At 48.6% G+C, this 14,874-nt stretch overlaps 2 protein-coding genes across 3 annotated transcripts in view; one reads left to right on the top strand and one right to left on the bottom strand.

Moving 5' to 3' along the window:
- The window catches only part of Dpysl2 (dihydropyrimidinase like 2), a 106,774-nt gene extending 99,808 nt beyond the window's left edge, over positions 1-6,966 (bottom strand). The window contains exon 1 of the mRNA XM_032917593.1: positions 6,442-6,966. Coding sequence (XP_032773484.1) covers positions 6,442-6,783 — 342 coding nt within the window. The 5' untranslated portion in view covers positions 6,784-6,966. The remainder of the gene's footprint in view (positions 1-6,441) is intronic.
- A 192-nt stretch (positions 6,967-7,158) lies between these two features.
- Pnma2 (PNMA family member 2) lies at positions 7,159-13,371 on the top strand. Of its 2 annotated transcripts, XM_032917595.1 has the most exons (3): positions 7,159-7,284; positions 11,336-11,454; positions 11,733-13,371. In XM_032917595.1, exon 3 carries the CDS (start codon positions 12,075-12,077, stop codon positions 13,167-13,169), a length of 1,095 nt encoding a protein of 364 aa, XP_032773486.1. In that variant the 5' UTR covers positions 7,159-7,284; positions 11,336-11,454; positions 11,733-12,074; the 3' UTR covers positions 13,170-13,371. The 2 variants fall into 2 exon arrangements, with proteins under 2 accessions (XP_032773486.1, XP_032773487.1); XM_032917596.1 differs by lacking the exon at positions 11,336-11,454 and having other exon boundaries at positions 7,175-7,284.
- The last annotated feature ends 1,503 nt before the right edge of the window (positions 13,372-14,874 follow it).

Raw genomic sequence — 14,874 nt, 5'->3', positions numbered from 1 at the left:
ATTAACAAGGCCTTCATGGTGAGGTAAATAGACAGCAGTGAATCTCCCCTTCCTGATTTTCAACAGGGTGACAACACATCTATCAAAGGCAAGATTTCGAAGTCATGTGGATGCACAAGCTGCCACGGAGACTCAACAGTGGAAGGTCACAGTCGAGAGTCAAGGCATGATTCATAAGTAATGGGTGGGGTTGGAGAGAGGTTGTTTGTTTTCTTTAAGAACTGGTCCATTTCTCTTTCCGGAGCATATTCCTAGTTTTGAAATATATTAATGTCATAAGTCAAAGAACTAGGGTTTGTTTAAGATAAGATCATTTAAAAACTTTTAAATCGTATTTATTTATTTAATGTATGAGCAAGTGTGTAAACCATAGTAACATGGAACTCAGATGACAACGTGTAGGAGTTTGGATTTTTCCTCCCATGTGTGTGGTTCTAGGGCTTGAACTCAGAAAAGTGCATTTACCCAGTGAAACATCTCACCGGCTTGAAAAATTCCAGGTTAGATTCATACTTACTATGTGGTCAAGGCTGACCTTGAACTCCTCATTCTCCTGCTTCCACTTCCCAAGTTCTGGGGCTGCAGGCATGTGCCAGAACATCTGGCTAGCCACAGGCTAGGGCTAGAGTGTGACCAAGAGTAGAGGCCTCTACCCTAGTCACAGGACTGCCAACTGAGATTCAGGGGTGAAGTCCTTTCTTCCTGCTTAAATGATGAAGTCTCATTTGAGCTCTGGCATTCAAGGTAAAGACAGCACCAATAGTGTTCAGACAATGGTCAATTCTGACTTTCCCTCTTTTCTCAAGGAATTAGAAAGATATTGTTGCGTCAAAGGACACCAGAAAACTGTTGTCTTGGTTACAATGGTGGCTCAGCCCAGCCTTAATTCCTGTAGCATGGAATCTGTACACTGAGCAATTTTCAAACGGTTGGGGGCAGGTCTTGCTGGTGGGGGGCCAATGGCAATAGCCTTCCTCCTGAGCTACAGTGGAGAGATAGCTGTGGTTGCTTAACCAGCAGGCTGTTCTTCAACTTTGGCCTCATGTTCAAGGCTGGAGAATCCTACTTCTTCCTCTTACAATTAATTAGTTAATTGCACATCTACTAATTGAACAAGCTTTTTATTAATGATGTGTTGTAATTTTAAAAATTATAAAACTACTGTTAAGCATTAAAAAAGAAAAAGACTGGGAGATGGTTCAGTTGGTTAAGTGCTGACCTTGCAAGCTGACCCTCAGAAGTCATGTAAAAAGTTGGAAGTAGTGACAGCCCTGGGGAGGCTGAGGCAGGAGGACCACTAAGAGTTTCAAGTTACTGACCTGGATCTAGGCTCCCAGCCAAACTTCCACCACACATCCATTCTCACACAAGAATCTCAAGGGACAACTTGGGTATTAGCCAAGTACACGGAGGTGCAGGTTGAATCACCAGGATTCCTCTGTAGCCAACATTTGGGGATGTTGAATGGAAGAGGCAAGAACAAAGGGGAAGAGAAGGAATTTAAAACACAGTGCCCTTGAGAGGAAAAAGGAGTAGAGAGAATGGGGTAGGGAGGCTGTCATGGGTCAATGGGGACCCAAAGCTGAGGGATAGTCAACTTGGGGAGAAGAGATGTGGACCTAGAATGGAAGGAAATATTAAAAAGCATTGTATAGGTGTGGTCATTGTCTCAATCCAATTTATGCTACTGTAAAGAATACATACATCGGATAACTTATAACAAGGACATTTTCCTTGTCCTTTATTTTATTCTATTATATATTTACTTGTATGCATATGTGCAGATATGCATGCATAATTATGTATGTGGTGCTGTACATGTATGTACATGTGTGCGAAAGCCAGAGGTTGACCCTAGGTATTCTTCCTGGGGACATCCATCTTGTCTTTTGAGACAAAGTCTCTTCCTGGGCCGCAGGGATTACTCCTTTGACTAGGGTGCTGCCCATGAGACACATCTTCCCAGCGGTGTCTCCCCAGCTCTGAGATTGCAAGCACACACCACCATAAACCACTACTTTTTTTTGAGACACCATCTCACTATGTAGCCAAGGCTATTCTGGAACATATTAAAGACCAGGCTGGTCTTGAACTCACAGAGCTGATCTGCCTGCCTCTGCCTCCCAAGTGTTAGGATTAAAGGTATACACCACGATGCTCACCCACACTCATGTTTTTCTGTTGGCACTGAGGATCAGCTCAGGTCCTCATGCTTGTGCAGCAAGCACTTTATTGACTAAACCATTCCATTTTCCCAGTCCTGATTGAGAATTACATTTGGTGCTTGAATCCAGAGGCTGAGAAGTCTAAGATTACACCATAAGCCTTCATCATTGCCATATGACATGGTAGAAAGCATCATATGGGCAAAGAGGAAATGCTACACAACTCAAGAGTCTCGGGCCCTTGTGTCATCAGTGTTGACAATGTAAGGGTAGGGTGCGCCCACTGGCCTTGCTTCCTAAGACGGCACTACAGTGGGATTTAAGTTTCCTGTAAATATCTTATGGAACACTCTTTAGCCACATCATGATGCTGCCAAGCTCAGCAGAGCTCTACAGAGCCCACTCACTGGTTCCTGCCCTAGACCAGGGGACAGTTACTTCCCCAGCTTGGTAGCAGTCTGCACAGGTTGCTCATGGTTAAATGGGGTGAAAGATCCTTGAAAAAGGCTCAGGATACAGTATCCTAGGATGAGAGGATTATTCTGACCTAATGGAATAATGGAAGACAGGGATTCCAGGAGAAAGGGTGGATGGAGCTCAAAGACCCATGTTCACTGACAAGTGCAGTGGTTAAGCACTAAATGTCCTCCAAAGGTTTGTGTATGAAGTCTGGATCCCTGGGGAGGTGCTACAGATCTTTAAGAAGTAGGATTTCATAGGAAGTCCCAATGTCATTGTGGGTATTGGGGATTATTCATTCTCTCTCTCTCTCTCTCTCTCTCTCTCTCTCTCTCTCTCTCTCTCTCTCTCATGTCTCTCTCTCTCTCTGTTCCCCAAACCAAACCCATAAGGCAACTGATCTTGGACCTGAACTGGAACCGTGAGATTGAACAAATCTATCTTTATTTATTTCATAAGTACCCCACTTCAGTTTTTTTTGTTACACTGGTGTGAGGCTTACAAACACTGTAAAACAGCTGTCCTTTTGTTCTTTATCCTAAAAGGCTCAGGTCCTTCCCAGCTAGGAATCAATATAATTTCATTGCATCCCAAACTGGCCTCTGGGAAACACATGGGAAAGAGAAGCAACAAGACAGAAGAAGCTTTCCTTAGTCTCAACCCCTCCATTGGCTCTGTCAGGGCAAACCACTCCTAGTGCTTTCTGGTTATGGCCTGCTCACACTGCACATGGTGCTTTGTCATCCTTGGGAATATATCCACTAGCCCCTTTCATCTCCCAGAAGTGATGTAGTGATGTGGCTGAGGACCCTGTTCTGGCCCTTTCTAAGCCTTTCTAGAACAGTGGGATTCATGGTGGGGTGTGGAAAATGAGCAAATTGCTTCTTTTTCTTTTTTTTTTTGAGACAATATTTTGCCATGCAGCCCTGGCTGACCTATAGCTCACTGTGTAGTTCAAGCTGCTCTTGAACTCATCAAGGTCCACCTGCATCTGCCTCCACCTGCATCTCCACCTGCACCTCCACCTGCATCTGCCTCCACCTGCATCTCCACCTGCACCTCCACCTGCATCTACCTCCACCTGCATCTCCACCTGCACCTCCACCTGCATCTGCCTCCACGGTGTGGATGAAAGGTGTGTGCCATTAAATCCAGCAACTCTGACCGCCCTTAAGATTCCTTACAAGCACAGGTTCAAGAGAGGAGAAGGGACCATGACCCACTCCATCTCCTCTTCTCTGTGCCAAGGCTTCTAGAAAAATGCTCCAAAAGCTTGAAGACACGCTGTCATGTGCTAAATACAAGCAACAATCACTAATTCTGTCAAAAGAGTGAACCAGCTGAGCCCTCAGAAGTCACCATCGTTATACATATATATGCACAGCCTCTTGTGAAACATGAAAAATTCATATACTGTAAGCACCAAGCTGGGTAAATGTCCCTGGTTATGAATGACAAAACCCCGCAGGAATGCTCCTTTTGTGATAAATGAACCAGAGAGGGTTGTAGAAAGGCGGCCGAGCCAGAAGCAATGTCTAGAACTAATGACCAGGAAGCTGAGAAGAGATGGCTTTCCAGGGTTAAAGCTACCTAAGGATCTGGTCTGGTGCTTTTGTCTGCAAATTGCCCCCTCCCTTCCAAGTGCCTCAGCTTTGCAATTTAGAGTTTCTGTAAATTTAGGGTGTGTTCCAACAATTGCTCCTGATTCTCCAGCCTTTCAGGCTAGAATATTAACATGCTGCCTTTGTGGCACTGAGGTCACCTCGTTTGCCACCTTTGCATATTCTCTTAAAGATTCTCCAGGTGTGGTCCTGCTCCTTCCAGGCTGTTGGGATGACCCTCACACCTTGCCTACTTGAGAGTGCTCACTCAAACTCAGTGTTATGTGATCTTGGTTGTCACCAACATACTCCAATATGGACTCATTTTATACTTACCCAGCTTTTAGTACAACACTGAAATATGTGGTTAAGGTTGTAGCTCAGCGATACAACACTTGTTTAGCAAGCACAGCCATTGAGTTCAGGCCTCAGCACCACAAAAGAAAGAAAAGGAAAGATAGGTAGATAGATAGATAGATAGATAGATAGATAGATAGATAGATAGATAGATAGACAGACAGACAGACAGAGCAAACTGGTAATCATGGTGGCTCAAATCTATAATGCCACCGCCCAAGAGATACTGGGATTGTCATGAATTCAAGTCCAGCCTGGACTACAGAGTGAGACTCCATCTTAAAAAAAAAAAAAAAGAAAAGAAAAGAAAGGAAGAAAAGGAAAAAGGAAAAAAAAGAAACATTTACTTCAGTTGACCACCTGAAAAAAAGCAAGCCTTTTGAATTTAGATTCCAATTGCCTCTTAGTGAAATATAAATATAAAAATTAGAAGATGAATGGGTGTAAAATAAATGATTACTTGCTTCATCTTTCAAAAATAAAAGGAAATATTCTCTCCACCCCTGCCGCCTCCTTTGGTGAGAAGTGATCCTAGGAGAGTCAAAAGCTGGAACACTCTGCTGTGTCAGGAAAGGGGGAGGTTTCCCCAATCATTGCCCCCAGAGCTGTTCCCGGAGGCTTTCTCTGTAGCATACAACCTGAATGCTGGGCAAGCCCCCAGTGAGCATGTGCAGACCATCCCCAACTTCTCCAGTGGCTGTCTGAAAGGAAGCGCCTTTAGGACTAACCTTCCTCCTGCCCTAGAAGGGAGGGCACACAGGATTCAATATAAAGTCATTCATAGATTGGTTTCTTATCTTCACCACGAGCATGGGACTGAAGCAGCAAAGTGTAAGACATGTGCACTGTAAACGATCAGTTGAGGCCTTAAAGCTGTGAAAAAAATGTTATACTAGCATAAACGTCACCCTGAAACTGAAGGAAATGTGTGTGAAAAGACCCCTAGACTTGAAACGTGCACTGCTGGGAATTACTGGAGCATGTCAAACATTTCCCATGACGAAGGATAACCAAGCTAGCCTTCTTTGTCTCGCCATTAACACAATCAGGGAGTCTTGTCTTCAAATGTGAGTCCTCCCCTCCCCACCCTCATTTTTCCTTTCCTTTTTGGCTCTTTGAATATAATCCGTGCGGTCTCTCCCCATTCCCAAAGTGCCTCCCAAGCAGCGCTGGGGAAGCGCTCTGGGAAGCCCTTGCCGAGACACTTAGCAGAACTTTGTTCTCCACATGGACTATTTAGCTTTCCTCGGTGACATCACAGCCTCCCAGGCTCTTCACTGGCTGCAGAATACAGTCCAGGCAATGGTTAGAGGCTCCGGGCGCTGGCCGTGGTCCTGACCTCCGAGCTCAGAACCATGGTGCTGAGTGCACTCAAGGCGGAGACCTTGCCACACAGAGTAGCCATGTAAGCCCCAGTCCCTACAGACCCCAAGGGAGCCCTCTAGCCTTCACTGCAGCCTTGCACTGCTCTCTTTGAGCTGCATCAAAAAAGGGTGGGGCACTGAGACGCAGCTGCAATCGGATGCCGCCCGGGAGGATTTAAGAACAGCACAGTGGTCCACCCCAATCGCCACTCGACGCCTCCAGCCTGGGGATCAGCTGGTCCCTAACGCGGGTCTCCCACCTCCCAGGCACAAGAAGATGAGGGCAGCCTTTGTGGGCGCTCAGACGCCCACTGGCGAACCCGTGCCTCGCCGCACCCTGCGCGGTGAAGGGGTGGGCAGGGCGCGGTGCGCGTGCAGATGCGAGAGGCAGAGCTCTTGGCGCCGCGTGCTGGCTGCCACGCGGGGATGCTCGGTCCTCCGCGACAAGCCAGGGTGCAGCCCCGCACTCTGTTCCCACCCACCCCCCATACCAACCTGATCGTAGATGTTCTGCAGAGCTTCCTTGCCCGAGGCCCGCCGGATCTCCACCTTCCGGCCCGATTCAACAGATGGCTCCCCGCTGGCACGCCGGCTCTGCCGGTGCGGGTCCGGGCCCAAGTGGGCGACATCCCGCTGCTGAGCCACCACCTGCCCCGAGCCCCGGCCCACTGAAAGCGAGTCGAAATCGATGGTCTTGTTCTCCGAGGATCCTTCCACGGGGCAGAACATGCCGCAGAATTTCTGCCGCGGCTTCGGACTGCCCGAACCCAGGTTTTTAAAAAAGGCAGGGACCTCTTCGTCCTCTGCCGCCTTCCCAGATTGCTTTCTCTCGGCCATGGCTGGGGGTGCGCTAGGGAAGGTTCTGTCTGTCTGTCCGTCCGTCCGTGGTTCCCTAAGTCTCCCTGGCTGGGTGTGCACTAGCCTCTTGCTGCTGCCGCGGCTGCTACTCCCTGCCTACCGCAAGGTGCACAGAAAGGATGGAGGGCTGGCGAACCGGCGACCCACCCCTCGCAGTCCCTCCTCCTGACCCGGCTTTCTCCCTCCCTGCCCACGCCCCCCGGCGCCGCCACGCCACCTCCGAGCAAAGTTGGATCTGAGCGGGGCGGTCGCTGCGGCAGAGGATGCCAGTTCCCGGCAGCGCGGGGAGGGGCGGGGCGGACGGAACGCGCGATCAGAAGGGAGGGGACAAGAAGGGAGGGGACCCAGAAGGAGGAGACGGAGAAGGGAGGGTACGAAGGGGTGGGGGGCGCCCTAAGCCCGCGCTCCGGAAGTGAAGCGGCCACTCCACCCGCTAATGGACGCACAGCAGCCGCCGGAGAAACCGCTCTCGGCGCCAGGGTGAGTGTCCGAGAGATACAGCTGGGCAAAGACCGGAAAGAGCAGATCCTGGCCCAGAGTCCCTCTCCCCAACCTGCCTCACTGCATTGCTAAGGTGGCCCTGGAGCTCACCTAGCCTCGGTGAGGGCTGAGGGTTGGGGGAGCCAAGGGCCAAGCCGGCAGGCTCTGGGAAGCTGGGGAGGGGTGACCCTGGAAACAGCAAGGGCATCCAAGTATTCTGGCACCAATGCTTAAGTTTACCTACGATCTAGGGGCCGAGGCGTGCACTGCAAGAAGCAAAAGGAAAGGAGAATGTTCTTCCCGCTTGCAGACGCTGTGGTTGGGAGGTGGGGCTCACAACATGGCGGGGGCAAAAAAGCAGAGGGACGTAGCAAATGGAAGCGATGACCGGGGGGTGGGGTGGGGGAGCAGCAACCCTGTAGTGCTAGAGGGAATAATAAAGAATGCAGGCTGTGGATTGAGCCTCAGCATAGAGACTGGGAACCCTCAACATTATCTGAAAGGGCCATGTCCTGCAGGTAGCCCATTGACTCAGGAAGGGTTCAACGAGTCCGGGATTTGATATCTCCCACTCCCCACCCCCACCCCACCCACACACACACCCTGGTTACCCTCACTCCTACCCAAAATGGTTGGGGTCTAAGCAGACCGAAGCACACTTGGACTCATCTTGCTTTTCAAGTCGCCTGTCTGGCTCCCCTCGCCCCTGTTGCACGCTGCGCCAGAGGCCCCGCGAGTTTGCCCGATGATCCTTCTCTAGGGGCCGCAGTGGTCTGTATGGAGGGTAGAGGTAGACCGCTGTTTTGGGGAAGGTTACATGTTGTGAATTGTGGGGCAGCCAAAGTGTGGGGATTCGGAGTGTGTGCGCATGGCACACGGTTCAGCCACAGCCGCCAGGTTCGAGGCCTAGTCCCACCTCCTGGAGTGCTTTAAAGCCCCTCCCGTTTTTCCCGAGTGGCTGAAACCTGAAGAAGTGTTGCTCATCCTTTAGGGGTTCTGGATGGAGATCTGAGCATGCTCACGAAGATGGATGGGTTTGGTCTAGGAGAGGCAGTTTACTGCAGCATGTTCTCACAGGGCGTTGTGACCAAGAAATCAGACCCATTGTCAGCCTTAGCTTAGGGAAAGATTGCATGCGAATACCAACGCCCCCTGTTGCTGGAGACAGCTTGATGGATGGAGTCTCTCTCTCTCTCTCTCTCTCTCTCTCTCTCTCTCTCTCTCTCTCACACACACACACACACACACACACACACACACACACACACGCCCCACACCATCCTGTAGGAGCTGAAAGGACTCCATCTCCATGGGAGGAGAGCCGATGGACCTTAGCACCAGATGTGCTTGACATTTTAATAGAAACTTTCCACTGGAATTGTCAATGCTGCACTAAAGTCCTGAGGTGAGGTCTTTCAACCTCTCTGCCTTCCAAGTTAGGACACCAGTGTAGGAGGCCTTATGCCTATGGTCATGTGTCTAATTGAACTACCCGGTAATTCTGCCCCCCCCCCCCAGCCTGGTTCCTTCAACAGGTTATCCTGTAGGCCCCTTTAGTGAGAAAAATACAAAATCCTTGCATTCTTCCTCCATACCCGAACATTTCCTTAGTGGCTCTTTGTACATTAAGGGTGTTTCACTTGTGGTTTTAAAACTATTTTTGATTAACTTTCATTTTATGTATGTATCTTGCTGGAATATATGCACATGCACCGTGTACATGCCCGGGGCTGTTGGAGGCCAGATGAAAGTGCCAGATGCCCTGGGATTGAAGTCACAGAGTAAGCCAACATGTGGGTGCTAGGAACCAAACCTGTGCTTTTAACCACTGAGCAGTCTCTCCAGACACGTGGGGCCTTTAAGACTAGTGGATTTTCACGTGACAATTTTTTTCTGGATCTGGGCATCCAGTGCCATTGGTTGGCTGTGTTTTTCTTTCTTGTTTGTTCGTTTTCTGTTTTGTTTCAGTTTTTCAAGATAGGATTTCTCTGTGTAAAAACTCTGGCTGTCCTGGAACTTACCCTGTAGACCAGGCTAGCCTGGAACTCACTCACGGAGTTCTACCTGCCTCTACCTCCCAAATGCTAGGATTAAAAGCACATGACACCATTGCCTGGTATGTCTCTTTTTTTTTTGCTCTTTCTGAGAAAAGGTCCTTTATGTAACCCCAGGCTGGCCTCAAACTCCCTATGTAGCCTAGTGAGTTAAACTTCTGATCCACCTACCTTCACTACCTAAGTGCTGGGGTAATGGGCATACACCACGATGTCTGGTTTGCACAGTGCTGGGGATCTGACTCAAGGCTTTGTGCATAGTGACAAGCACTCGACCAACTGAGCTACAGTCCTACCTCTGCAGTGCTCATTTCATCTCTCATTCCTCCAAGTGACTCCAAGCGAATGAATACAGGGAGGAAGTTCATTCCCATATTTTACAAGGAGATCTCAGGCCTGGGTTGGTCTGAAGGTCTGGGCCTCCATTCTGTCAGACACAGGGTGAGGTAGCACCTTGCTCTCCCGGTTTTGGCACAGAGCACAGTCTTCAGCACCTTCCAGGAAGAGTGGATCTGCTCCTACTGCCGCCATGGTTAAGGCCAGCATCTGTGGCATATGGCTTCCTTCAGAGTCATGGGAAATGTCCAGGCCAAAGGGGGATGGTTGTAGCACCCTAACATACCCTCTACAAGTGTCTGAGAGGCACAGCCAAGCTCCAAATTACAACATATCAGGTGGCATACCACATGGGCCCCATAAGAATGCACAGTCTAGTGTTGGCACTCTGTGACTTTTAGCCAATTAGGAAGCTGCTTCTCTGAAGGCATCCTCGTGGCTAAGGGGTCACACTGTCACTGGGAGCATCCCCTTTTACACTTCTAGTTCTCCCCAGCCCTTCAAAGCAAGCATGGGGCACACACCACTTAGTGGTGGATATGTTTTCTGCCTTTTGTCTTTCTCTCAATGGCCCAGTCAAATTTAAATGACAATGTTAAATTTAAACATCTTAGTTACCTTTCTATTTCTTTGCTAAAGCACCATGACCAAGGCAACTTATAGAAGAAAGCGTTTAATGGGGGCTTCCAGTCTCGGAGGGGAAATTCATATCCATGCTGGCCAGGAGTATGGCAGCAGACAGGGAGGTACGGTGCTGGAGCAGTAGCTGAGAGTTTATATCTGATCCACAAGCATGGGACAGAGATTGACCATGGGAATGGTATGGACTTTTGAAATCTTAAAGCCCACCGTCAGTGATGCACCGCCTCCGAAATCCTTCTCAAACAGTTCCACAAGCTAAGGACCAAGCATTTGAATACATGAGCTCATGGAGCCCATTCTCATTCAAAGCACCACAGGGGGAGTTGGATGGGTGACTTTCCATGTGTGGCCCTTGAAAAAGTCTGGCTAGACACAAAAACTGAAGAGGACTGACTTGTAACTCCAAAGTGTACTTCTTTTTCTGAGATTTGAATTTTCTCTGCTATACCCATGTTTAGTTACTCTTAAGTGTTTGAATGGATTCTGTTTAGTTTTGTTTGTGTCTTCTTCTTTTGAGACATGATGTCTCTATGTAGCCCAGATTCACTTCAAACTTGCAATCCTCCTGCCTCAACTTCACAAATGCTGGGAGTGCCACCAAACACAATTCGGTTGGATTTGTTTTTAAAGATGGTTCTCATGTAGCCCACACTGGCCTCACACTCTCTATGTGGCTAAGAATGATCTGAAACTCCTGATCCTCCTGTCTCCAGCTTTCCAGTGTGGGGATTACAGGGATGTATTACCAGTGATTGCTCAGTTTGTATGGTGCTGAAATTGGACTCTAGGCTGCCTAAAGGCTTCTTCCAGGCAAGCACTCTGCTAACTGAGGAGCATCCCCTGAACAACTCTTTCTTCAAAGAAGTGTAGTGACACTGTCCTGTTTAGGTTGCTCCTTTAAATTCAGAGGACAGTCATTTCTTTCATCCTTTACTGAACTGTTATGTCTTTAATAAGGGCATTAATCTTTGTTACTAGATTTTAGGCCTAAAAACATGTTATTCATGTTTGTGTAACAGGACAGCTTGACTTGGCTGAAGGTAAGACACATGTATAGAGGTGTGTGACATCTTCCTGATCTGGAAGCTGAGTACGTGGCTCCTTGACTCTTGAAGAACATTCTGGAACACATAAACAGGTATTTTACTACATCTGCTAATTCATCCTTTTGATGAAGGGTGAAGGTCTTGAATCCTGCTCACTGATGGGGTTTTCAGGGTGGAAAGACTGGATTTTATCTGGTCCACACAGGGAAAAAGTACAGTCGGCAAAAAAGGGGATTCACCAGAGTGGGGTAGGCACAAGCACAGTGGGAGTTAGAGCCCTTGGTCCACTCCTAGTTTCACCCCAAACTAGAGTGTGGGTGTACCCTGGGACATAGAGGGCTATGTATAAAGTGAGCCTCTGTTTCCCTAGGAGTCCTTGCTTCCTGCTGTGTGAGTCCCCAGAGTCGGGTGCTAGAGTGGAAACCACCTACCCACTGATTAGAGAGAGAGGCGAGGTGACAGAAACCAGGAGACTGCTGTTCCAGGTGCCTCACAGTGACAAGAGTCAACACCACACAGCTACAACAAACCCTCGGAAACAGCAGCAAACGCACTGCAGAGCAACAGCCCACCTTACCTACCATCAGCCTTGCTGTGGGTCTGAAGACAGGCAGGGAGCGTCTGTTCTTGCCACTGGGTGAAGAGACAAGGCATTTGGTCCACAAGACTTTGAGCGGCTTGGAGACCGAGTGCAAAAGCACACCCTGGGACAATGGCAGTGGCCCTGCTGGAGGAGTGGTGCAAGATCATGGGTGTGGATGTCCAGAAGTCCCTGCTGGTGACTGGCATTCCTGTGAACTGTAGTGAGCCTGAGATCCAGACAGTCCTACAGGAGGCACTGAAGTGTGTGGGCAGCTACCGGCTACTGGGCAAAATACTCCAGAAGCAAGACAATACCAGTGCTGTCTTACTAGAACTTATGGAGGACGCGGATATGTCTGTGGTTCCCAGTGAGGTGCAGGGAAAGGGAGGTGTCTGGAAAGTGATCTTCAAGACCCCTAATCAGGACACTGAGTTTCTCCAAAGACTCAACCTCTTTCTAGAAAAGGAAGGGCAGACGGTCGCAGGGATGTTCCGAGCCCTGAAGCATGAGGGAGTGTCCCCAGCCACCACACCCTGCACATCCCCCGAGTTATTGGCCCACTTGGTGGGGCAGGCAATGGTTCACGCCCAGAGGCCTCTGTTGCCTGTGAGGTACTGTAAGCTGAGAGTATTCTCTGGGAGCACAGTGGCTGCCCCAGAGGAGGAGCCCTTTGAGGTTTGGTTGGAACAGGCCACTGAGATAGCCAAAGAGTGGCCCATCCCTGAGACAGAAAAGAAAAGGTGGGTGACGGAGAGCCTCCGTGGCCCTGCCCTGGACCTCATGCACATAGTACAAGCAGACAACCCTTCTATCAGTGCAGAAGAATGTCTGGAGGCCTTTAAGCAGGTGTTTGGGAGCATGGAGAGCCGTAGAACCTCACAGGTCAAATACCTAAAAACCTATCAGCAAGAAGGAGAGAAAATCTCAGCCTATGTGCTCCGGCTGGAGACTCTGCTCCGGAGAGCTGTGGAAAAAAGGGCCATCCCCCGGAACATTGCTGACCAGGTACGTCTGGAGCAGGTCATGGCTGGAGCCAACCTTAGCAACGTTCTCTGGTGCAGGCTACGGGAGCTGAAGGATCAGGGCCCACTGCCCACGTTTTTGCAGCTGATGAAGGTGGTCCGTGAGGAGGAAGAAGAAGAGGCCTACTTTGAACATGAGAGCAGAGAGGAGCCAGGGGAAAGGGAGGGCTCTGGCCGCTGGGACAATTCAAGGAACAACTGACAGACATCCCTACTCCATTTCTGATCTGGTAATGCTTGACAAGGCTAATCCCATTCTAGTGCACTCTGCTTTAAAGTGCAGGACTGAAGTCAAGCATTAGGAATGAAGGTTTTTGGGTTTTTTTTGTTTTTCCTTTTTCTTTGGTTTTGATGGTTCTCACCTTATAGCCCAGGCTGGCCTTGAACTGGTATTCTTCCTGCCTCAGCCTCCCAAGTTTGGAGTTCTGGGATTAAAGGAATATACTACCACTAGAGCTCCATCTTGTTTTTCTTTCTGAGGAAAAAAAAACCCTGGAGTTTGAGGGACTCTAACTAGATTGTTTTTTAAAAAAAAATACAAGACTAAGTTCCAATACCTAAACTCCTGAATCTTAGTTTCCTACACAAGGGTTGGCCGGACAGCTTGGTTGGTCAAGTTGCTTGTCAGTCTCTTCAGACGGAGTGATAATGTGAACAGGAGATAGAAACTGGCCAGGCAGGGGCTGAAGAGCTACTCGTCAGCAACTAAACACACTTGCTACTCTTTTGAAGGGATCCCAGTACCCATGTGGTGGTTCCCAACTATCAATAACTCTTGTTTCAGGGGATTCAACCCCTTCTTCTGGTCTCTTTAGGCACTGCACACATGTGGCACATACACATACATGCAGACCAGACACATAAAATAAAAACAAAACCTTAGGAAGGAAAGAAACTGGCCGGGCAGTTTCTAGGCATTCCAAACGTATCCCTGGTTCTCTGGTCCTGTCCCCTTCCTAAGGGTTACACTTGAGGATGGGACCTTCAGCCAGACACTAATCCATTTGTGGATAGCTGTAGAATTAGGTCCATAGATTTTTTTCATGATAAAATGGCTTATATCTGTTCCCCAATTTTAGCCCATCTCCTAAATGATTTTAGGGTTACCTCATCAGAGGGGAGAATTTACAGTAGCCTTAGTCAGGGCTCTTCTGAATCTCATTCAGAGAAAACTGTTGCCTTCTGGTCAGAAGAATGGAATCTACCTCTTGCCTAAACAGAGACATACCATTGCAGGCTAACCAAAGCATGGGTTAATCCAGTTGGACAGGTTCATCGCCTGGCTAATGGACTGCCCATCAGGAAGGCAGATTCACCTTCTCTATGCTAATGAGATGGGAAGAATAACTATCCCTTTAATGAGGTCATATACTTTTCCTTCCCAGAATCCCTGCTATCTATACAGCCACTACAGAACCACCATGAAATGTCATTTTCACTTTTTCCTTTTCTTTTTCTGCTTTGGCACTGGCCCAGGCTTAAGTACACACTCTCTAGTATTCTGGGCTGTTTCTCTCTCTCTCTCCATGTGGCTGCATGCTAACCCTCTACCTACTCAAAAACAGTGGCTTCTCTCTTCCTTTTCTCTATTCCTTCTTCCGGGCAGTTTTGATCCCCATAACCCATGGGGTAGAAGAAGAAAACCACTTCCTGCAAGCTGTCATTACACACCACACCACACACACACACACGCACACACACACACACACACACACACACTCATGTAATTTTTTAAAACCACGCCAAGTAGACCAATGTTTACTTATACCACAGAAGGATAAACTGACTTTATTTAAAACAATGACAACAACTTACGTGAAACACATATATCCTGTGTGCAGCAATCTACTCGTTATAGGGTGTGTGTGTGCTTGCATGCATGTGTGTGTGTGTGTGTGTGTGTGTGT

Source organism: Rattus rattus, chromosome 12, assembly GCF_011064425.1.
Source record: "Rattus rattus isolate New Zealand chromosome 12, Rrattus_CSIRO_v1, whole genome shotgun sequence".
Classification (NCBI taxonomy): Eukaryota; Metazoa; Chordata; class Mammalia; order Rodentia; family Muridae; genus Rattus; species Rattus rattus.
This window is presented reverse-complemented; position numbering and strand designations above follow the sequence as displayed.

Excerpts from the sequence above, each read along its gene's own strand:
- Pnma2 (XM_032917595.1), top strand. The coding sequence starts at position 12,075 with ATGGCAGTGGCCCTGCTGGAGGAGTGGTGCAAGATCATGGGTGTGGAT.